At 39.7% G+C, this 24,972-nt stretch overlaps 1 protein-coding gene across 6 annotated transcripts in view; it reads right to left on the bottom strand.

The window, feature by feature from the left end:
• Positions 1 to 1,122: 1,122 nt before the first annotated feature.
• The window catches only part of NABP1 (nucleic acid binding protein 1), a 31,575-nt gene continuing 7,725 nt past the window's right edge, over positions 1,123 to 24,972 (bottom strand). Inside the window, exons 7-13 of one of the 6 annotated variants that reach the window (XR_009741151.1) lie at positions 23,543 to 23,674; positions 23,230 to 23,353; positions 21,146 to 21,328; positions 14,690 to 14,928; positions 11,967 to 12,061; positions 4,767 to 4,914; positions 1,123 to 1,832 (exon numbers count right to left, since the gene is read on the bottom strand). Coding sequence is in view for 2 of the 6 variants with exons in the window: in XM_061440599.1 (XP_061296583.1) it covers positions 23,280 to 23,353; positions 23,543 to 23,674 (206 nt within the window). In the remaining 4 variants the exon portion in view is untranslated. Of the gene's footprint in view, positions 1,833 to 4,766; positions 4,915 to 11,966; positions 12,062 to 13,434; positions 21,329 to 22,317; positions 23,675 to 24,972 lie in introns of those variants that run through there. The other 5 variants (XR_009741149.1, XR_009741152.1, XR_009741153.1 and 2 more) reach the window with 5 other exon arrangements.

The following is a 24,972-nucleotide window of genomic DNA, read 5'->3' as shown; positions in this document are numbered from 1 at the left end:
GTCAAGAGTTTTAGCTACATCTTGTCTATTTGGAACCCATAGTAAAAGAAGAATTCTATGGGTATAGTCAAGTTTCCAGACAGCTACAGGTTTACTATACTCCTTATACATATTAACTGACTTGAATGACATAGTTCAAAAGTATATTCTTTATATCTGCTACTATTAACAGAAGTATACTGAACATCCGGGAGATGGTGATGGACAGGGAGGCCTGGCATACTGCGATTCATGGGGTCGCAAAGAGTCGGACACGACTAAGCGACTGAACTGAACTGAACTGATACTGAACATAAATTAACCATTTAATGATGATTTGAGGTCATGATGTTGAAAATTTATTATTGTACCAATTACAATACAGGGACTGATCCCAGGAATTACTGAACTGTGCATTACAGTCCATGAAATGATCCAGAGCACTACACACTTGAACAAATTGTATCTACTTTTTACGACTTTTCTTTCTCCTCCATTTCTTTCAATTGCTGCTTCTAATCTATAGTGGAATTGGGAACCACATAAGGAAGGTTTTTAAATTGCATATAATTTAAAGTAAAAAGAAATCGCCTAGGTAGAACTATGCCAGAATGCAAACCATGGTTGTCTGTGGGTAGGGGCATTAATTTGTTTTATGCATCTTTGTTTCCTCATTTTTTCCATAATGATTAAGCATAACTTTTATGATCTCTCTCTCTCACACACATACACAAACACACTTACATGCCACATACACACCCCATACACACATACACATGCAAAGCTAAAAGTAAATAGGATATGGATGTTGCCTTAAAATTCCCCAAGTAGAAAAATGTCCCAGCTACTAATTCTTCCAGCCTGTGACAGATCACCTAGTAGATTTCAGGCCTTGTTGTTGATTTTCTGTTGCCTTGTGTGTTCTGGGTCAGGGAATATATACGCTTGAGAAGAAATTATAGAAATGTCAAAACATACCAAGGGGAAGGTCAGCTACCTCCCCACTGTGAGGCTTTGACCCAGCAGCTCACCACCAGGCAGAGACTGGCCCTCAGCCTCACAGATGGGGAAAACCAGTTTTCCCTGTGCCTCGGGGTTGCACAGTTCATGAGGGTGATGACTCAACACTGTGGAGACCCATAATTGACATGTGTGCTTCTTGCCCAGAATATCAATTTAATGACAGACAATGAAAAAAGATCTGCTACTCAAAAGGAATTTTTCTCCTGGCATAGAAACCATATGGTGAGCCAAAATATATTTAGAAAATTGATTTGGTGAGCATAAAATTATAACAAATTATGAAGTGCCATAAGGTTAAAATAGGCTGGTACATCCATCCATCAACAGGCTGGGATCACAGCTGCCAATCTCACCAGACTGCCTTAGGCCTCAGACCATTCCAAACAATGCTTTTTGGACACTGCCAAACTTTGTCTTCATGGGTCACCATTTTATTTATTTTATTACCAAATAACCCCCTTTCTAATGAGCCATTCTTTCTTTAGATGAGCTAATAGAGTCACAAGCTATGGATAAAGATTATTGCTCTTAAAGTTACTTTTCATACTTCCCTCTAAACATCGGAGAAGGCAGTGGCACCCCACTCCAATGTTCTTGCCTGGAAAATCCCATGGATGGAGGAGCCTGGAAGGCTGCAGTCCATGGTGTCGCACAGAGTCGGACATGACTGAAGTGATTTAGCAGCAGCAGTAGCAGCATGACACAAAGAATGAAGTGCAAACGCTCTGGACTAGTGGTCAAAGTTCTCCAAGTTTGGTCTTTATGTTCTGTTTGGCTTTGCTTTCTGTAACCCCTCAAGAAGGGTCTCCATTTCAGCCTTTGTACACTCACTGTGGACAAATGAAAAAGTCAAATATAGACAGTGCTTATGTTTTGCAAGGCAAACCTATAGCAAAGAAGTCTTAGAAATAAACACCAATAGATACAGTTTGAAGATTTTCATTTTAACAACTTATTCAACTTTTAAAAAATATTTCCTGTGTTTACGTTCACAGACACATACACACTTTCATAGAACCATGGCAAGTTACCAGGTGATCAACAAGTATCCATAGCTACAGTCATGCTTTTCGGAGAAGGCAATGGCACCCCACTCCAGTACTCTTGCCTGGAAAATCCCATGGATGGAGGAGCCTGGTAGGCTGTAGTCCATGGGGTCGCTAAGAGTCGGACACGACTGAGTGACTTCCCTTTCACTTTTCACTTTTATGCGTTGGAAAAGGAAATGGCAACCCACTCCAGTGTTCTTGCCTGGAGAATCCCAGGGACAGGGAGCCTGGTGGGCTTCCGTCTATGGGGTCGCACAGAGTTGGACAAGACTGAAGTGACTTAGCAGCAGCAGCAGCAGTCATGCTTTAGAAGGAAACCTAAACTTGTCCAGTGTAGGCCTTAATCCAATGACAACTTCAAACAAGAACTGTGTTAACTCGTATTGACTTGTGACCTACCATCATTCAGAAATATCCTGGAATGTAACTATTTCAGACATTTTACATGATAGAAATTCTGCTTATTTCTAATGCAGATGTGAAATAGAATATTATGTTGAGGGACATAATACGATCTGTCAGGTTTGATCACCTTTCAATAAGAACCCAATACAAAGTAATTTGAGTAATAAAGGGGATATTTTGACTCGTGTAACTCAAAACATGGCAGGGTTATACCCAAGTATTCAAATATGAACACAGCTCAACTCCGCATTTCTTCATGCTCTATTCCCCAGCAGATCCTTTCCAGATAGAAGGAAAGATAGTCACCAGCAGCTCCAGCCTTAGCAACCCCAGCAAAAAAGATGGTGTCACTTTCCCAATAGTGTCAGTAAACATACTAGGGTGGATCCTTATCGGGCCAGCCTGTGCCCATTAATGAACCAGGCCCTGTGGCAGGCAGATACATTGTCTTGATTACCCAGGACTGTCTCCCACACTCCTGCTTCCTGCTGAAGACACAGGCTGGGGTCAAGCGCACTGAACTACATGGATTGAAAATGGAAGAAATGTGGTTCTCCCAAGGAAAATCAAGATGCTGTTGTCAGAAGAAGTGAGAACAGGTCTGAAACAAACAGGTGAATACTAGGAATAGATTCTTGCATTCATGGGCATGTCTATTATCTACTGCTATCATATATTCATTAATGAGTCCTGCAACCTTATAATCAAATTTTAAGATTAACTTTAGCAATTTGCATCAATATTTTTTAATATATACACCCTTAACCTGGCAATTCTATTTCTAGGAATAATAACTATGCTAGGAAGTGTTTTCCTACATGCCCTCCACTGGCCTGTGTATATTGCAAATGTTATTTTATTTATTAATACAGAACTCTAAGATGGAGTGGTATTATCTCTATCTTTGAGCTGAAGAAATTGGGCTGTTAAGGGACTTACACAAAGTTGCACAGCTAATAAGAGATAAAGCCAGAAGTCTGCCTTCAAATTCTTTACCACTATTAGTTATTTCTTAGCAGTCTCTGTGGCATATAGTCTCATGAATTTATTCTAAGCAAAAACATGACAGGTGAGAAAAGATGAATATATCCCAGGAGGTTATTTATAAATATTTGTCCACAGAACTCAAATGTGAAATAAAGTTTCAATAAATCATATCAACCTACATGTGTCCCCTCATTATCTGTAAATATATACTAAGTTTCTACTTTATAAAATGATAAAAGATTAATGACTTTAGGGGGGATGGCTGTGAAATGACAATTTTGTTCAAACCAGCTATCTAAGCCATGGAAGCACGCACAGTCAAGGTTAATCAAACACAATAAAGCCTTGTGCATTGTTCATATCTATCACTGTGTCAGTTTACTGTTTAGGAAGAAGTTGGATACTTAATCTCTACAACAACTCAAAATATATCTTTATATATTATAGCTTTCTACTGTCAGGCCACAGAGAGTTTTAGGCTAAATTATTTAACCTTGATGACATTCAACACTGGAACATTCCATCAGATGGGAAAGTGAGTGGCTTGGAAACCCACAGAGCTACTGGTTTTATCTCTTGCACCAAAGAATGAGAAGCTTCTGTTAGCAGTCAGAAATGTTCACTCTGCCCTAGTCCTCAAATCAGAGCAAAAGATAGGGCAGGACAGCAATGGCCCTGAAGCTCACAAAGAGACTAGACCACTCTAAGGATGGCTGGAAACGTAGCCATACTGGTCTAGGTTTCTGACAGCTGCCTGGACTAGCTGGCATGAGGGGGGAAACTCAATACTTAGAACTCCATAACACACAGAAATTTTTGATGATCAATTAGCTTATAATCCCCCCTCTTCTTTTTACCATGCCTCTATTTCTCATTATCCACAGGAATATATCCTCGGTAAATACAGCCCTAAAACACTCCTGAAAAGCACATGAAGGAGAAGCTCATTTGCACAAGAGTAATGATTTAGTCCTGTGAACTTTTAATTTGCATAATCCCCTTTCCTCCCCGCTTCCACCCTTTGTAAAGTTCTTTGATATTTTTTCCTCCAAATGACGTGGGTTGGGGAAAAGAATTAAGCAAGCATCAAAGTTCTCGCTCCTGTGTTCCCAGCTATTACATTAATCTTTAAGATTTTTCTCTCTCATTTATTAAAAATCAGTGACTCATCCAACTTTACACATAAATCCACATCAAAGTTAATTAGAATCTTGGTAAGGCTAATGTTTGTCTCTTCCTTTATTAATTCCTAGAAGCTTGAATCAAGGCTCTGCGTGTGACTGTGGAAGAAAGGAAAAGAGAAGGCAGTGGAAGCAGACTGACCTGCCAGTGCTTCACAGGCAGTGTTCGCGTGGCTGAATTCAGAGTTGGGCCCAAGGTCACTTGCTGTGAAAGAGGACCAGGCCTCCACGTAGCCCAGCTGATGGTCAGGCCAGCCTCCTCTGGAACTGGGGTGAACTCTGACACTAATCTGAAAGAGGGAAGATGGCAGTAAGAATTAAACAACGGAGGATAGAGCGTTGCCTGCTGATGAATTTTTCTCTCCCTCCTCTGTGATCAGGAAAAGCAGCCAATCATTCTTGTACATTGACCTTCTCTTCTTCCTTCCTATAAAGTTCATGCAACTTTACAGAACTTCTACTGGAAGCATGGGGAATAATTGTAAGAGGTAGGAGGGGTACTAGATGGAAATTATTATATAGCAAGACATTTCCACATTTGGAAATGCATACCAAAAGCATTTCCATATCTGAAAACAGAATATAGAGAGAGTACATGAGCAGGACAGGGGACTCAACCTAACATACTTATTAGTGAGAAACTGAGAGTACCTGCTCTAGGATTTTTTTGCGTATTGATTTTGCTTTTAGGTGGTTTGTATGAAAATCACATAAAACAAACTGAGAACACAAACTTTCTTCCCAAACCATTCTTGAAAATCTTCCAAAGTATTTTTTTTGTTTTCAAAACTTAGTTGCTTTATGTATTAACATTCCAAAGTCTAAAGAATATACAACAGGAAAGTTAAAATCTCATACTAGTGCCCTATAATAAGAGGCTTGAATCATCCACAGATAAGACAAGTTTTTGTTGTTGTTCAATCACTAAGTCATGTCCAACTCTGTGACCCTATGGACTGCAGCACACCAGGCTCCCCTGCCCTTCACTATCTTCTGGAGTTTTCCCAGATTCATGTCCATTGAGTTGGTGATGCTATCTAACCAACTTATCCTCCGCCACTCCCTTCTCCTTTTGCCTCCAATCTTTCCCAACATCAGGGTTGTTGTTTTTTTTTTTTTCCCAGTGAGTCAGCTAAAGTTTAGAGCATAATAAACTTATTTCACATTAATACATTTGGAACTCCTCTTTATAAAGCTATATAATTCCATGCTATATGTAAAGAGATAATTTGAAGTCCTAGAAAAACTTAAAACCCAAGGAGTTAATATTGAGTTTAACCCACACTGGAGGGCTGATGCAGGCACTCCAGCTCCCACCTGAGAGTTCCAGCAAACCCCATCCCCAACCCAGGGACCACCACTTCTCTGGGTGTGCACCTGCTCCCCCTCTAACCCCTGAGCCCATCAACGAACACCCTACCAGTTGGCAGCCCCCTGAATTTATTACTACTGAGGATAAAAAACTTCTCTGTCCTTTGGCCTGAGGACAGGCTAGAGGAATCTGTTTGACCCCTCACTAGAGGAATCTCAGCAATGCCTGGTGGTGATAACAATTTAGTGCAGCAGCACTTCCTCTTATCTCCTCAGCTCTCTCCTTCCCCAGGAACCTGCCAGCACTGAAGGACACCTTCTGAGAACAATCATGGCACTGTATTCAGAGCTTCCTACCTTAACCCTGATGACTAAGACTTTCTTCCAGGTCACATTCCACGTGCTCAGATTCTTTCCTCCCCGGAAGTTTCTGACCCTTTCCTTCTGACCTTGCTCTCCCCTTCACAACACAAGTGGCAGGCAGTCTCACCAGCTTGTCCAAAGCCGATGCTCCCGAGCCCCAGCTTAAGCTTACTTCCCAGGAGGCTCTTCTGCCTCCAATGAATAAGAAATCCAGGCAAGCTGAAACCCCAGAAGAACTGATAGTTCCAAGGAAGAGTCCAGAAAGAGGACAGAGAAGGTAAGAAGCAGAATCAAGAGCACTTTCAGTCCTACAGAGAGACAGCCACAATATTGCTTTGGATCAATGGGCGCCGGGAAAAATTGAAGGTGGGAGGAGAAGGGGGTGACAAGAGGATGAGATGGTTGGATGACATCACCGACTCAATGGACATGAGTTTGATTAGGCTCTGGGAGTTGGTGATGGACAGGGAAACCTGATGTGCTGCAGTCCATGGGGTCGCAAAGAGTCAGACACAACTGAGTGACTGAACTGAACTGAATGGGTGCTTCACTCCATTACACAGTATGGCTAAAATGTAGGGCTGGGGGTGGGCACAAATGGCTCACATATAAGAAGTTTGTAATATTCACATTGTCACATATGACAAGGTAAATCAGACTTGGGTTTGGAAATTTACATAGGCAAGTTCAAGGCCTTGTGGCAATTCTGCCACATCTCTACTCGTGACTGTTTAGTCTCTTTGAGATATGAAAATGTTTTCTAGCATCCCTTGGCCCTTCCTTCCCTAGATGCTACATTTAAACTTCCTCTTCACTTTCCAATGCTGAACCCACTTGTTCTTGAGGATCTACTGTTGTTTTATATGAAATAAAATGATAAACATTAAATTTTGACACACCCTCTGTGCAAAGCACCTACAAATGAGACATTTGTTGTGATTCAATATATGTAATAGAAATCATCGAGAGGAGCCAAGTTTTATACAGGGATAGGATCTAAACTCAGCATGTAAAATCAAACCATGTAGCAGCTAAATTTGTTAACCCCTTAATTTCAAATGCATAATGTTGTGTATACTTGCCCTACTTGGTAATATATATCACTTCCAAATGATTCCATTTAACGTAAGTGACATGAAGAACATAATTTTCAATATTGTTTGATTTTGTAAGAAAAGTGAGAAGTTGGTATTCTTCATTGAGTTCTGAATGAGGCAGCTGGTTTGCATTTAGAGTACATGTTCTATTAAAAAAACAAACAAAAAACAAAACCATGTCTTTAAGGGCTAGAATCCCACAGAGCAGCAAGATGCTGCTCTCTGAGAATCACACAAGAGCTAAGACAGCGCAGGGGAGCAGCAGTTGTTGGTGTCATGGTGGATGCACGATTAAAATGAATACTTTTGTCTTCAGCTCACTTTTATCTTGCTTTTACTGTTGTCGAGGCTGTTGGTTTGCTAAGCCAAGCACTTTTAGATAAATTCCAATAAATTAAATGTATATGTGTATGTATATGAAATGCAACCCCACTGTAGAGGAAAAAACATATATCAGGTTGATTACCCAGTAGGGTTTACTTATTTGCCTATTTAATCGAAATATGAAGTTTGACTCCTTCTTACTGGGCAACTAAATCTCCTATTGCCACTGCTGCATGCAAAAAGATGTCCATATATACACACAAACACATGGCATAATGCCACCACTGAGGGGGCAGACTATGAAACATCTCCATCCAAAATCTCAAGTTTTCATCAACTTTGTCCCACTAGTCATCAAACGCCCTGGCATCTACAACCCTCATCCCACCCTTGCCATGTGGCCAGATGTCTCATCTACTTCCTTGAGTCCCTGAGAAACTTACATGGTACCCACAATGACCCTGTGTGCGCTGCACTCCTCTGGGGCCCCATCAGCAGCCTGCCTCGGTCCCTGGCCCTGCTCTGTGCCACAGTCGCTGCTGCCCTCGCCATGACCAGCACTTTGGCCATCATCACCTTTTGGCCCCCAGCACTGTGCTAGTCTCAACTGTTGCTCCATTTGCTGAGGTAACAGTTCTGCTGGCTGCCTCTCCCAACAAAAAGCAAGAAACAGAGGAAAACAAAACCATTCTTGGCTACCAGTCAGCTCTCTCCTTCAAGAGTTCAAAGTCTGAATTCCTGGGTTGTAAGGAATCAAAGACACCACCTCAGGAGGGAAGGAGGGACCTTGTCAGCAGAGGGCATATTTCAGGTTGGTTGATGATGAGAAAATCATTAACATGAGAAAATCATTGAGAAAAATCAATGAGAAAATCATTAACACAAACACGCACATAGTACTTAGAACACTCTAGGCATTAAGTGCTTGACACACATGAACTCATTTCAAACAATTATTTTGGTCTCTTTCAATGCTAAGAACATGTTGGTACCTGTAATTTGGCCTCCTAGCCCCACCGTAAACTTTCCAAAAGAAGGGGAAGCCCTGTTTCTGTAGTCATCAGCAAGAGTGACAGTTCTGTCTCCACAGTCAGGGAACAACCAGACTGCATAAGCTTGATAGCTGGCTTCTCCCAAATTCTGAACAGCACTAGCAGTACTAGATGGCTAGATTACAAAATAAAGTGTAGATTTCCCAGGGACAGATCATATGTTCACATTCACCTTTTTAAATGTCTTTGATAAAGAAAATGAGTAGGGAACATTTATACATACACACATACATGTATTTGCATTTATATGTCTGTCTCATATACATGAGATATACATGAGAAAACAAATGTATCACATATATATATCATATATATGAAAAAACATATAAAAAGTAGAGAGGCTTTTTATACAAATTTTTTTCATATATATGTATATATAAAGCAGAAAACCATGCATAAAATGTATTATTGTTGTTCAGTTGCTCAGTCCTGTCCGACCCTTTACGAGCCCATGGGCTGCAGCATGCCAGGCCTCCCTGTCCCTTACCATCCTTGGGAGTTTGCCCAAGTTGATATAAAAAATAAAATAAACTCTTATATAGACCAGATCAGATCAGATCAGTCGCTCAGTCGTGTCCGACTCTTTGCGACGCCATGAATCGCAGCACGCCAGGCCTCCCTGTCCATCACTAACTCCCGTTCACTGAGACTCACTCCATTGAGTCAGTGATGCCATCCAGCCATCTCATCCTCTGTCGTCCCCTTCTCCACCTGCCCCCAATCCCTCCAAGATCAGAGTCTTTTCCAATGACTCAACTCGTCGCATGAGGGGGCCAAAGTATTGGAGTTTCAGCTTTAGCATCATTCCTTCCAAAGAAATCCCAGGGCTGATCTCCTTCAGAATGGACTGGTTGGATCTCCTTGCAGTCCAAGGGACTCTCAAGAGTCTTCTCCAATACCACAGTTCAAAAGCATCAATTCTTCAGCACTCAGCCCTCTTCACAGTCCAACTCTCACATCCATACATGACCACAGGAAACACCATAGCCTTGAATAGACAAATCTTTGTTGGCAAAGTAATGTCTCTGCTTTTGAATATGCTATCTAGGTTGGTCATAACTTTCCTTCCAAGGAGCAAGTGTCTTTTAATTTCATGGCTGCAGTCACCATCTGCAGTGATTTTGGTGCCCAAAAAAATAAAGTCTGACACTGTTTCCACTGTTTCCCCATCTTTTTCCCATGAAGTAATGGGACCGGATGCCATGATCTTCATTTTCTGAATGTTGAGCTTTAAGCCAACTTTTTCACTCTCCACTTTCACTTTCATCAAAAGGCTTTTGAGTTCCTCTTCACTTTCTGCCATAAGGGTGGTGTCATCTGCATATCTGAGGTTATTGATATTTCTCCCGGCAATTTTGATTCCAGCTTGTGGTCATAACACCCTCTTCCAACAACACAAGAGAAGACTCTACACATGGACATCACCAGATGGTCAATACCAAAATCAGATTGATTATATTCTTTGCAGCCAAAGATGGAGAAGCTCTATACACTCAGCAAAAACAAGACCAGGAGCTGACTGTGGCTCAGACCGTGAACTCCTTATTGCCAAATTCAGACTTAAATTGAAGAAAGTAGGGAAAACCACTAGACCATTCAGGTATGACCTAAATCAAATCCCTTATGATTATACCATGGAAGTGAGAAATAGATTTAAGGGCCTAGATCTGATAGATAGAGTGCCTGATGAATTATGTAATGAGGTTTGTGACACTGTACAACAGACAGGGATCAAGACCATCCCCATGGAAAAGAAACGCAAAAAAGCAAAATGGCTGTCTGGGGAGGCCTTACAAATAGCTGTGAAAAGAAGAGAAGTGAAAAACAAAGGAGAAAAGGAAAGATATAAACATCTGAATGCAGAGTTCCAAAGAATAGCAAGAAGAGATAAGAAAGCCTTCCTCAGAGATCAATGCAAAGAAATAGAGGAAAACAACAGAATGGGAAAGACTAGAGATCTCTTCAAGAAAATCAGAGATACCAAAGGAACATTTCATGCAAAGATGGGCTCGATAAAGGACAGAAATGGTATGGACCTAACAGAAGCAGAAAATATTAAGAAGAGATGGCAAGAATACACAGAAGAACTGTACAAAAAAGATCTTCATGACCAAGATAATCACGATGGTGTGATCACTCACCTAGAGCCAGACATCCTGGAATGTGAAGTCAAGTGGGCTTTAGAAAGCATCACTATGAACAAAGCTAGTGGAGGTGATGGAATTCCAGTTGAGCTATTCCAAATCCTGAAAGATGATGCTGTGAAAGTGCTGCACTCAATATGCCAGCAAATTTGGAAAACTCAGCAGTGGCCACAGGACTGGAAAAGGTCAGTTTTCATTCCAATCCCAAAGAAAGGCAATGCCAAAGAATGCTCAAACTACCACACAAGTGCACTCATCTCACACACTAGTAAAGTAATGCTCAAAATTCTCCAAGCCAGGCTTCAGCAATACACGAACCGTGAACTTCCAGATGTTCAAGCTGGTTTTAGAAAAGGCAGAGGAACCAGAGATCAAATTGCCAACATCTTCTGGATCATGGAAAAAGCAAGAGAGTTCCAGAAAAACATCTATTTCTGCTTTATTGACTATGCCAAAGCCTTTGACTGTGTGGATCACAATAAACTGTGGAAAATTCTTCAAGAGATGGGACTACCAGACCACCTGACCTGCCTCTTTAGAAATTTGTATGCAGGTCAGGAAGCAACAGTTAGAATGGGACATGGAACAACAGACTAGTTCCAAATAGGAAAAGGAGTTCGTCAAGGCTGTATATTGTCACCCTGTTTGTTTAACTTATATGCAGAGCACATCATGAGAAACGCTGGACTGGAAGAAACACAAGCTGGCACCCTTATATACTTGTCCTAACTTCAATAATTATCAACATGTGAATGATAATGTTTCATCTATACTTACAGGACTATTTTGAAGTGAATTGCAGACATCCTATTATATCATCTATAAATACCGCAGTATGTGTGCTAGTTATCAACTTAACACTTTGCAGTGTAATCCTAAAGCTAGACTCTATAAATATTTCTCTTTTGGCAAGATGTTAAGCTTTGTCATTAGAGGACATCAGAGAGACACTGGAAGAGGAAGGGTCATCTCTTCCAGCTTCTACTGTGCTCTCCACTGCTTGTCTGTGGTAGAGGGCAACCAAGCTCAGGAGCTTCACAGGGGCACTCACCTCCCATTGAGTTTCAGCAGCACCCGAATGGGTGGCTTCCTGATGAGTTCTTCCAGCATATTGGCCAACCTCCAGTGAGTCTCACAGGTGCCCAGCTGTGAGATCAAATATTCTCATGATTTCATGTGTATGTGTCTGTGTATATATTACATATAAAACATTTCCATAATTCTAAAATTATAGTCACAAAACAAAATATATTAGTGAAGTCTCATTTGTGTCCCCTTCCTTTTTCTTCAAGAAGTAATTTTTTATTGTCAGTTCTTCCATTTAAAAAAATAAAAGCAAAAATATTCACATTCCCCTTCCTTTAAAAAGTAGCACATATATGGACTATTTTGTACTTTGCTTTTTTTCCCACTCAAAAACATATCCTAAAAGTCACTTCATAGAGACACTTCTATTACAGTTGCTTAGTATTCCCTGAGTGAACGCACTGTACTGTCTTCAACCATCCTTGAACTGGTGGACATCTGAATTGTCCCCAGTCTTTTTCTATTACAGGCAATGCTTCAGTGAACATGTCTTTTCGTTTGTCAGAGTATCTTTAGAATAGTATCAGTTAGCTTTTGCTATCTATAGCACATTACCTCAAAACTTGGTGGTGTACAGCAACCACCTCATATATTAGCTCAGCATTCTGTAGGTCAGCGATTTTGGCAGAGTTCAACACGTGACTGACAGCTGACTTCAGTCACATGTTCTCACTCATGTGACTCAAGTCAGCTGTCATCTCAGTTGGAACTGGATAATCCAAGGTAGAGTCACTCATGTGTCAGCAGGTTGGTTGGCTGTCAACGAATATGCCATGAGTGGCCTCTCACCACCCAGGAGGCTAGCTAGCACTCATTTATGCGTTCTTGTGCCAATCTCAGGGTTCCACGCACATCAAGAGAAAGCAAGCCCCAGTGCACAAGTACTTCTCAATTTTCTGCTTGCATTAACTTTGCTACCGTCCCAGGGTACTCAGACAAACCCACTGTTTGGGGGAAGAGGGTGACCACCCAAAGATATGCGTACAGGCAGAGGTATTCTAGAAGTCATTTACAATCCACCACAAGGATAGATCCCCAGGGACTAGGATGTTGGGTCACAGGGCAAATTCCAATGTAAAACTTCCAATTCTCCCTACCCCTAACCCTAGGGCTTAGACCATTTGTATTCCCTCCTACTAGCAAGTGCCTGTTTCTCAGTGTCACCAATAGGGTATATTTTCAAACTCTTATATTTTTGTTGATCTAAAAGCTAGTGATGGATCTCAGTGGCAATTTAATTTACATCTCCCAATATGAATGAGATTGAGCATTCTCCTCATATGCTTAAGAACCATTTGAATTTTTTTGTGAACTGCCTATATTTCTTGTCCATTTCTTTCATAGAAATTGATCTTCTCTACTTTTACAAGCTTTTTATATATTAGGACTTTTAGCCCTTTATCAGTGATATAAATTACAAACATTATTTCCAATTTGTCTTCATGGTTTTTTTTTTTTAAGCCATGTTTCTGGATTTTGAGCCCTTGTTGGAATAACTTTTCTCCATTTCCAAATAATGAGGGAATTCACGCATGTTGTTCTATATTTGTGTTGAGAGGAGGGGATCTAATTATTCATTTCCCTATCAAGATACCACCTTTGGTGTAAACTAAATTTCTTTAACTAATTGGGTGTGTATTCAGTTGACATTTAAAGTATGACTAATTCCAAGTGAAAATATGACTTAGTCAAATTCTGTATTCTTGTTCTCCATCTCTGTCTCTATCTATAGCTGAATTTACACTCCCTTTTAAAACTAACTCAAACCCTAACTCCTGTCCACACCGCCCAGTGAGTCAGCAGGAGCCTCCCAGTTTCCATATTACTGGGGCAGTTGAAAGTATAAATTCCTGATTGTGTGATCTCAGGCAAATTGCTCAACCCTCCTAAATCTTAGTCATTTTTATCGTTAATCTGTGAGGATAAGAAAACCTTCTTCACAGGGTAATTTAATAGGATCAATGAGATAATGTAGGGAAGTCATAAGTACAGTGCTGGACCATATCAAGGGCTCAATAAATTATGCTGCTGCTGCTGCTAAGTCGCTTCATTCATGTCCGACTCTGTGCGACCCCATAGACGGCAGCCCACCAGGCTCCCCTGTCCCTGTGATTCTCCAGGCAAGAACACTGGAGTGGGTTGCCATTTCCTTCTCCAATGCATGAAAGTAAAAAGTGAAAGTGAAGTCGCTCAGTCGTGTCCGACTCTTAGTGACTTCATGGACTGCAGCCCACCAGGCTCCTCCGTCCATGAAATTTTCCAGGCAAGAGTACTGGAGTGGGGTGCCATTGCCTTCTCCACAATAAATTATGGGTACCCATTAAAGAAGTGGAGAGACCAAGTAATAAAAAAAAGGCAAGTACCTAAGACTGAGAAATGTGGGCTTAATGAAGAAACAACTTTGTTGACAGTGATTAATATGTGTGTAGACATGTGTACATAAATTGGGAAAGAACACACAATAGTGTTTTATTCAGTGTGCTTCATTTGGGGATACTTCCCTATAGATTGAGAGTGGCGGGCCTCTGCTTGGCAAGGAAGTTTCACATTCTTTGAGTATGCCAGCTTTGAAGCCAACTGATGGGTAGAAAAGGCAAAACCATAAGAAGTAGAAGACACTTCTGGTCAGCTCATGCCTTAAGAAATCAGTTTTAGACTCAAGACCTGCTAAACAGCTGAGCATTTGACCTGCACACACTGAAGTTCATGTGTATCTTCTTGTCCTGGCACTCCATCCCAGAGGACTTCATATCATATCCTGCCAGAGGCTCCCCCTCTAATCCCTGACTCAGAGCTGCTCTTGGCAGTGGTGTGTTCCAGGTAACCAACTCCTTCCAGTCACATTCGTAGGACTGCAACTCCTATTGCTCAGCTGGTCTTCATTCCAGCAGTTTCTGCCCCAGGAGTCTAGGGTGTCAGATGTAAATCTTGAGGGGGAAAAAATAGATGTTAGTAAGGCCAGAGCTAAACTGAAACAAGGAGAGAGACTTAAAAATACCAAAGTCATGGAATTACATTTGTGAGGTGTGTGAGGGTGCTGGGCTTGGTTGTATTCTGGCATGGTGGAAACTGGAATTATGTAACTCAGTGAGGCAATCTAGAGCTGACCTTGGTACATGGGAAACTGTTAGCTTTAAGCTGAGTGGTTTTTAAAATATCAGAAAAGTGACTGCCACTGGCCTGTGGGGATGAGGAATTCACTTGGGAAGCTACATGAGAGAACATTCTGGAATGATGACAATGTTCCGTATCTCCACAGGGGTTGGGGTTACACAGGTGGCATAGGCATTCATTAAAGCTCACAAATGTACACCTGAGTTTTGTGCATTTCTTTGTAAATTTTACACTAAAAACCCACTTGAACTCCATTAATGAACAAGTATGCCAAAATAGTGAAATATTCAGTTTACTGATGTCTGCAGTTTAGTTGAAATGTATTAAAAAAGACTAATGAATAGAACAGGATGAATAGACGGATGGAATAAAAACAAGCAGAGTCAGATAGTAATGGCAATATCTCACTGGCGAGTACACGTGTCTACAATTCTTTCAACACGTTTGAAATTTTTCGTAATAGAATCTTGGGGAAAGTTACCTAATGCTTTATCAGAAGCAAACCGGCAAACCCTGGGTACACAGCAACACTGAGGGTGTCACTGGAAATACAGAATCCCTTCCAGTACCCTCTGTTTTCCCCTTGGCCACTGACTTTCTCCCTGACACAAACCCTGGCCCACACATTCTTCTTCTTCCCCTACACTTTCATAGTCACGCCTTCACCCTCTGGGAAAGGATGAATGGAAAAAAAAAACAGTGCAAGGTACTCAGCTATTGGACAGATTTTGTGATGAAGACTCAATCCAACAACTGTCATGGTAAAATCTCAGCATAGTACTTTTCTGCATCCAGAAGACTCTAAAAGCTTTTTTTTAAAAAAGGAATTTCAATTATATAAACTGCTTAATATTCCAGATTTTATAGAAAAGGTTGTCTCTTAATACTGGCATGGAGAAATGACCAGTATTTGCCTCTTATTTCCATTGCTCATGGGGAAAAAGACACAACACTTGTTGAGCTCTAGATATGGAACAGATGTTTTGCATACATTGGCTCACATAGTTCTCATCACTCTGCCAGTATATAGATAGCCCCCGATTCCTCTTTTTAAAATGAAGATCATGACCATGGAGCCAATAAATAAAATTAGGTCTCAAACCAAGATCTCCTCAGCTCAAAATCATGTTCTTTTCACCAAAGCACATTGTCTCTGGCAATTAAAATAGGTTATGTTCTGCAAAGCTAACATAACTCCAAGAACAGCAGTCACTTGGCCAGGATTTGACAAAATACCACTAGTAAAGGAATAAAATTTGTAAGAGCAGTTTCGCGTTCTACTTCCAACTGTTTTTACCAAACCACCACCCACCCAAAGGTATTTTTAACAATTTACACTTCCCACCAGCATTATTGAAATATATAACAAGAGTACAAAACTTGGCAGCAATTCCCATATTTTCTGACCCTTCAAGGAGCTGTTCAGGGTTTATTTAATAAAGCTGCTTAACTGAAAGGAATATACTTTTAATGTCAGTGTTGCTTGTTCATCAACTATAAACATATAGCTCAACTCCTTATTGATCTTTCACACATGATTAAACATCAAAAAAATCCCATCTGATGGAATAATGGCAATTTTCCCCCACATCAAGCCAGTCCTAATTTACTAAAACGATTTAGTAACCATCCAGTAGAGGGCACTAATTATGCTGACTACAAGCAAAATGGCTGTCTGGGGAGGCCTGACAAATAGCTGTGAAAAGAAGAGAAGCGAAAAGCAAAGGAGAAAAGGAAAGATATAAACATCTGAATGCAGAGTTTCAAAGAATAGCAAGGAGAGATAAGAAAGCCTTCCTCAGCAATCAATGCAAAAGAAATAGAGGAAAGCAACAGAATGGGAAAGACTAGAGATCTCGAGATCTCTAGAAAATTAGAGATACCAAGGGAACATTTCATGCAAAGATGGGCTCAATAAAGGACAGAAATGGTATGGACCTAACAGAAGCAGAAAATATTAAGAGGTGGCAAGAATACACAGAAGAACTGTACAAAAAAGATGTTCATGACCAAGATAATCATGATGGTGTGATCACTCACCTAGAGCCAGACATCCTGGAATGTGAAGTCAAGTGGGCCTTAGAAAGCATCACTACAAACAAAGCTAGTGGAGGTGATGGAATTCCAGTTAAGCTATTTCAAATCCTGAATGATGATGCTGTGAAAGTGCTGCACTTCAATATGCCAGCAAATTTGGAAAACTCAGCAGTGGCCACAGAACTGGAAAAGGTCAGTTTTCATTCCAATCCCAAAGGCAATGCCAAAGAATGCTCAAACTACTGCACAATTGCACTCATCTCACACGCCAGTAAAGTAATGCTCAAAATTCTCCAAGCCAGGCTTCAGCAATACATGAACCGTGAACTTCCTGATGTTCAAGCTGGTTTTAGAAAAGGCAGAGGAACCAGAGATCAAATTGCCAACATCCGCTGGATCCTCGAAAAAGCAGAGTTCCAGAAAAACATCTATTTCTGTTTTATTGACTATGCCAAAGCCTTTGACTGTGTGGATCACAAGAAACTGTGGGAAATTCTGAAAGAGATGGACATACCAGACCACCTGACCTGCCTCTTGAGAAATTTGTATGCAGGTCAGGAAGCAACAGTTAGAACTGGACATGGAACAACAGACTAGTTCCAAATAGGAAAAGGAGTCGTCAAGGCTGTATATTGTCACCCTGCTTATTTAACTTAAATGCAGTGTACATCATAAGAAACGCTGGGCTGGAAGAAGCACAAGCTGGAATCAGACTGCCGGGAGAAATATCAATAACCTCAGATGTGCAGATGACACCACTCTTATGGCAGAAAGTGAAGAGGAACGAAAGAGCCTCTTGATCAAAGTGAAAGAGAATGAAAAGTTGGCTTAAAGCTCAACGTTCAGAAAACTAAGATCATGGCGTCTGGTCCCATCACTTCATGGCAAATAGATGGGCAAACAGTGGATTTTGGGGGCTCCAAAATCACTGCAGATGGTGATTGCAGCCATGAAATTAAAAGACGCTTACTCCTTGGAACAAAAGTTATGACCAACCTAGATAGCATATTCAAAAGCAGAGATATTTCTTTGCCAACAAAGGTCCATCTATTCAAGGCTATGGTTTTTCCAGTGGTCATGTATAGATGTGAAAGTTGGACTGTGAAGAAAGCTGAGCGCCAAAGAATTGATGCTTTTGAACTATGGTGTTGGAGAAGACTCGAGAGGCCCTTGGACTGCAAGGAGATCCAACCGATCCATTCTAAAGGAGATCAGTCCTGGGTGTTCTTTGGAAGCAATGATGCTAAAGCTGAAACTCCCGTACTTTGGCCACCTCATGCGAAGAGTTGACTCATTGGAAAGACTCTGATGCTGGGAGGGATTGGGGGTAGGAGAAGAGGGCGACAGAGGAGATGGCTGGATGGCATCACCGACTGGATGGACTTGAGTTTGAGTAAACTCCGGGAGTTGGTGATGGACAGGGAAGCCTGGCGTGCTGCAATTCATGGGGTTGCAGAGTTGGACACGACTGAGCGACTGAACTGACCTGACCATTTTTACTAGTCTTCTTAGTCTTAGGTCAGAGGTCTTACTCAGCTTCCTATTAGGGTTATAACTATTTGAATCAAGACTAGCCCCACCTGGCAGTCAAGCTATGCCTTGCTTATTACCCATTTATGTAAAATATTTGATACCTGCCCCTCTGAAGAACAGGATCGAGGTCAATGAGGGTAGATTCTGGAGGTATTCTCAGCAATGTTTATATAGGCCTCCAATTTCACTACTTTTCTATTTGGCCAGCCTCTCTACACAATAAAGGGAATTGAGGAATGCTTTGGGAGATAGGAGAAAGGCAGACGCTGCTGCAACAGGCTTGCTGAAATAAAGATAAAATCTATTTTAATTCTTTTTAACAGAAAACTAGTGTTTGAAAAGGCGTATTTTCACTTTAATCAATATAGGTCCAGAGGAAGCCAGGCAATTCCACTATGGATAACCTGACCCTAAGAGATTCTATTTGAACCTAGTTCAAAACTCAAGAGTGCTGACAGGCTGTACTCAAACTCTATCCTGCTTGGAATTACCCCGCTTTACCCATCAATTCTGACTTGTGGAAGTGCATATGTCTAAGTACTATTTTTTATAATCTAGACCTTGATACATTCTAACCTCACAAAAATAAACGGGTATGTGCATGTGTACATTTATTTCAAGATAAAGTTATTTCTGTGTTAATATCAAGGGCAGGAGACAAAAATCTTCAGAGACTTTGTTTCAAGTGCAGCTCTCTCCAACCTACACTTACACATTCTTCTGGTGGAGCACAGAAATAATCCATACACCTAACAAGTTCCTGGGGAAAATCTTATAGGTTTATAAACCATTCTTTGAGAGTTTTATTCAGTATCAATATGTGGACAAAGAAACTGGACTCTCTATGTCCAGAGGTATAAATTTTGTTGGCATGAAACAAAAATGTACTCAAATTTTGGTGTAAAATGGTTAAAGATCTCATTTTTAAAGACATGTATTACTTATCAAGGCCCTGAAAAAGACAAATGGAATGTCTACTAGTCAAAACTTGTTAAAATGCTGATTTTCTTTTCATCATACTTATTATCTCACTGGTAAACAGCTCTTAGGAATATCTTTGGACCTAATGTTCTTAAATGAGGAAATACTACATGAATGGTTTGTCAGATGGCCTGGACTTTTCTCATCTGTGATGTGTGCTTTAAGAAACATCATTATACACTTTTAGCTCAGAAACCTGGAGTACTGTGGTCACAGCACTGGAACAAATTCTGGTGGATCCCTAATGAAGTAAACCTGAAGAGATTTGGAAAAAACTTGAACACACCTGCAAAGTTTTTCTAGTTTCTCCCCCTCAGGTCCTAACAACGTACCATTCAGGATAGTGCTGTTTTCCCAAGATCACAATTAGATTTCCTCAAAAGCATATCTCAACTGTTAGTCATTATGGCTACTTTGTGAAATGTGGGGTTGTTTCCCCCAACATCTATTTAATAATTGGCTGGAACCTCAATACTCAGATTGTCACTATGGCCAAGTATATTTGCTTTTACTCATCATTAATCCTGTACCAGAGAACAACTGTGACTCTCTTCTACTAGAAATGTTCACTTCCATCGGATAGGGGACAAAACAAATTAACACAAGGAAAAGTAGATTAAAAAAAAAAAAGTATCATAGCTGAGAACAAGTCTACTCCAAAAACAAGTCTAGAGGAATAAACGAACTTTGGTGTGAAAGTCTTATGTTAAAACTGCTTTTCATGTGGTTTTCTTGTTTGTTGTTTCTAGAACCTTTGTGAATACATTAAATCTCTTTAATTAAGAGTCACGGCAGCCTACAATTGCTTGGAGCAATCTATCATTATGGTACATTATGATAATGGTATTATTAAGGTATAACAAAAAGGCAGGCATGTCAGTAACTAAATTGGAATGTCAGATCCATATAAACTAAGAATTGCTACTATGTCTTAAGACTGATGTAAAATACTCTCAAATTTGTACCTTCTGAGAAAACTTTCTAGGGCTGGTTAACCACTTTCTGATTACATGTTCTTTATAGATCACTGATTTTACTAACCTCGTATCTATTTGTTTTTAGTATCATTCCCTCGGCATTATTACTCAACCCAGCAAATAAACCATTCTCTTAAAATGTTAAAAAAAATAAAACTACAAGTGACAAATACTCGGTTCTCAGTGATACAATTATTTAGGGGAACCTCAAGTTAAACTGTCCTCAAATTTAAAATGCAATTACTAAAACTACAGGAACCAAGCAAAAATGAGTTGGCATAAATGTCCATGGGAAAGCATACTGCAGGCTTCACTAATATGTAACATCACCTTGCTTTATGGGTTTCATGTTTCCAAGTCTGTATTGTAGTAACCCCCCAAAGAACCTGCCCAGAGAGAAGGGGCCATCTGCCTAATGAGACTTCAATTCACTTCAATCCACTTCAGAACTGACTTAGAAAGATAAAGTGGGACCCAAACCCAGTAGTGTGTATTTCTATACCAAATGGCCTTTGTTTTCAGTAGATGTTTAAACTTATGAAGTTGTTAGCTGAAAGCGCCAGGAAGGGGGAAGGTAGGAATCTTTCTTCCTCTTAACTTCTTGATGAGTACTGTCCAAGCAGGCTGAGAAGGCAAATATTCAATATGAATTGTAACTCACTTTGCTTTGGTTTTGGAGGCTTCCCTTAAGAAAAAAGAAATTTGTTAATAAATGATTTTTAAAAAAACCCCACAGAACAGCAAGGTTAAATTATTGAGGCAAACATCAATCACAAAAGTAAAATGTAAGGTCTTTCTCTACTTAATCTCAACACATTAAAGGGTAACAATACTCCACACCTAACTCCTGCATTTTTTTCTATTCTTGAGGTATGATTAGACAACAAACATTTGACTGCTTATTAGGAGCTAGAAATCATTCTAATCATTCACTTGGAAAAATCTTAAATAACTCTAAAGGGGTAATATCACTTACTTATTTTTACAGTAATGGAACCTAAGGCTTACAGAGGTTTTAAGTGAACAGCGTGTCCAATACCACAGGTGAAGAGAATCAGGCCAGGATTAGCATCTCAGCAAGCCATTACCTGATTATTTTTTTTTAAACTCTAAAATTCTTTCATTCAAAATCACCTTTAATACTAATCTCCCACAAATAACTCAGTCTTAGGGGCTCCTACCCTTAAAGATTTAAAAAAAAAAAAAAAACTAATTTGCAATTTTTTACTTCAAACATCTGTAATTTTGTGAACATCTTGAAAAAATACTAGCCACAAAACCAAATGAACTATAATAATCAGTATGTGAAAACATTTCTATAACATATAATCCCCAGTCAGTTAAGTACCATAAAGAAACTTCTTGAGCTTATTCATTACTTCATTTACCCCTTAACACTACCGACACAGTGCCTGATATGTGGCACGCTGTTAGAAACTGGATTAAAGCAAATAAATATCTGGCACAGATTTTTATATTCAAACGCCATGGCACTTTCAGGAAACAAAGCATACTTAAACTATTTTGCTATTTGAGGTGAGAGAAAAAAGACAAAGTAATAAATACAGAGCTAAGGAGTCACACACAGGCTGAAGTCATGACTTCAGTTACAGTTAAAAAAAAAAAGTACTGGCTCTCCACTGTAAATTATGAAAAGAGCAAAAATAAGGTAGGTCTGTTAACATTAATGCAAATTTTATTCAAGAGATAATTTTAAAGAAGAGTTTAATTCTGACAAAGGAAAAATTTTCCAGTTATCCACCCTACAGTGAAAAGTGGAACTGGACACCATTTAACATCATATGAGTAAATTTAACCTTTATATTTCTAAATAAAGCTGTATTTGCTTCTTTGAGAGAGCCATTTCTTAACTTCTGCTTATAAGGCTTTGTGAATTGTGTTCAGAAATTTTGACAATAAACACACACACACACTCCCTTCAAATAAGTACGTACGTAGGATTTTCACTCCAGGCCGATTTTCTGCAAGTACCCAGGACCCTATATAAGACTGAATATTTCTACATAAATTCAATTTGAATTGCCTTCACTATAATATTTATCTACCATAATTTGTAAAAGTTAGATCAATGTTTACTATCACTTTATAACTCCCTCAAATTAAATTTCAATATTTGACACGGTAGTTTCAAAAAATAAACATTCAAGGCCTCAGGTTTAAATTTCCATTCAGTGTAATGCACAAAGCTGATAAATATTAATAGGACTACCCTAAAATAAATTTAGATTCCTTCTAAAAATTTTTCATAATGCAGATCACATTCTGTTCCATAATTCTGATAAAGAATATGCTTTTTGGTAATAAAATACGAGTTTAGGATGATTCAGTCCTTGAAAAATCTTAATGGCAGTCACTCAAGAAGTCAATCATTCCCTGGAGTCACACTCAAAAATTGCTGTTAACATTGACCAGATTTTTGTTTTTTTGGTGGTTATTGCTTCAGTTGGCAATATCTGTATTTAAGACAAAAGAACATCTCCCACTAAGCCTTATTTTAAATATTACAAAATTTATATAGAAGACAGACTCATAGAGGCTAAAATGCTGATGGCATAAGTAACTCACCCATGAAATGGGTGCAGGTTTTTTAGAGGATATCCAAAGATCTTTTTGCTCTAAAAATAAATGCCCCTATTCTTCAGAGTGTTCCCATTCTTCAATAGGAGACTCGAGCAGCTTAATAGTTCTTCTATAAAAAACAAACCACTCTTGTTAACAAACCAAAAACATAAAAAGAAACAGATAAAGGACAGTTTTCACAGTTAACAATAAATAAAAGTGCAATAAGTGTTCAAGTAGGGCATGTAGTTTAAAAACTACATGTGAGTATTTAGCATAGGTCATCTTTTAAAGGCTCTCCGAGGGTCCCTGCCATTACTTATTGTGGTCATGACTGTTTGATTATTAGCTGTTCCTGGTAGCTGTGGATTTATAGGTCCCCGGCCATTGCTTCTACCAGCATATGAAAATTGGCATCCCCTCGCTTCTGCGCCAGTCTGAACCCCATTTCCTAAGAAAGAATATAAAAAAAAATCATCATTTTCAGACAGAATTACATCTATTTGAAGTTCCAACACATGCTATTAATGCTTATAAGAATATTATGGAAAACAAACACCTTTACTTGTAAACTACTGGAAAAAAAAATCAGTGTGAGTTCTACGTTTTTCCAAATGAGTATTTACTTCAAATGTATTAACTGATGCTTGTATCAGTAAGGAGTAGGGGAAAAGAACAACTTGGGGAACTGAATGAGATAGTAACAAAGTAGGAAAAAAGCATAGATAATGTACTACCTGTATTGAGGGAAAAAGTAAAAGAAAAATAGTATATAAGTATTGGCATTTGGTTCAAATAAGGTTAGTAATGTTTTAAGAGAGAGACTATAATTCTAACTTTTTAAAGGAAAAAACAGCAAAGTTTCCCACAACATAACAATCATCAGAGCTGTGCCAAAACATGTAGCCAACAGGTCAAGTAAATTCCAGCCACACTGTGCTGTGTGCTCAGCTGTGTCCAACTCTGCATCCCTACAGACCTCAGTCCAACCAGGCTCCTCTGTCCATGGGGATTCTCTAGGCAGGAATAGTGGAATAGGTTGCTATGCCCTTTCTCCAGGGGATCTTCCCAACCCAGGGATTGAACCCAGGTCTCCTGCATTGCAGGTGGATTCTCTACAGTCTAAGCAGCCAGAGAAGCCCTCAGCCACCCTAATGAATTCCAATCACAACAGACTTTTCCCTAAGTCTTTAAGAATAAAGGCTTCAAAAGACCTTTAACAAGGATATAAGAGCCATTGACCTTTGAGGGTTTTTGAGGGGTAAAGGCCAGCTATTAGCATATGAAAAACTAAGGTGAGCTATTAATCTGAGGATAAACTGCTTTCAGTACACAAAAATAACCAGTTATTCTGAATCTACTATAAATAACTACTAGAAAGAAAGAAAGAAAGTGAAGTCGCTCCGTCGTGTCCAACTCTTTGCGACCCCAAGGACTGTAGCCCACCAGGCTCCTCCGTCCATGGGATTCTCCAGGCAAGAATACTGGAGTGGGTTGCCATTTCCTTCTCCAGGGGATCTTCCTGACCCAGGGATCTAACCCAGGTCTCCTGCATTGCAGGCAGATGCTTTAACCTTTGAGCCACCAGGGGACTTCCTGGTAAATAATTACTAGAATTTCTATTAAAAAAATAATAATAATTACTATAGAAATTCTGTAAAAATCAACAAGAAATAACATAATGCATCATCAAAACTTAATTTCTTAATCACTGTGTTCCCAGTAACTGGTCCAAATGTTTAAATACAG

The sequence above is a fragment of the Bos javanicus genome, chromosome 2 (assembly GCF_032452875.1).
Source record: "Bos javanicus breed banteng chromosome 2, ARS-OSU_banteng_1.0, whole genome shotgun sequence".
Taxonomy (NCBI): Eukaryota; Metazoa; Chordata; class Mammalia; order Artiodactyla; family Bovidae; genus Bos; species Bos javanicus.
Note: the sequence above shows the minus strand (reverse complement) of the source record. Positions and strands in the feature narration are given on the sequence as shown.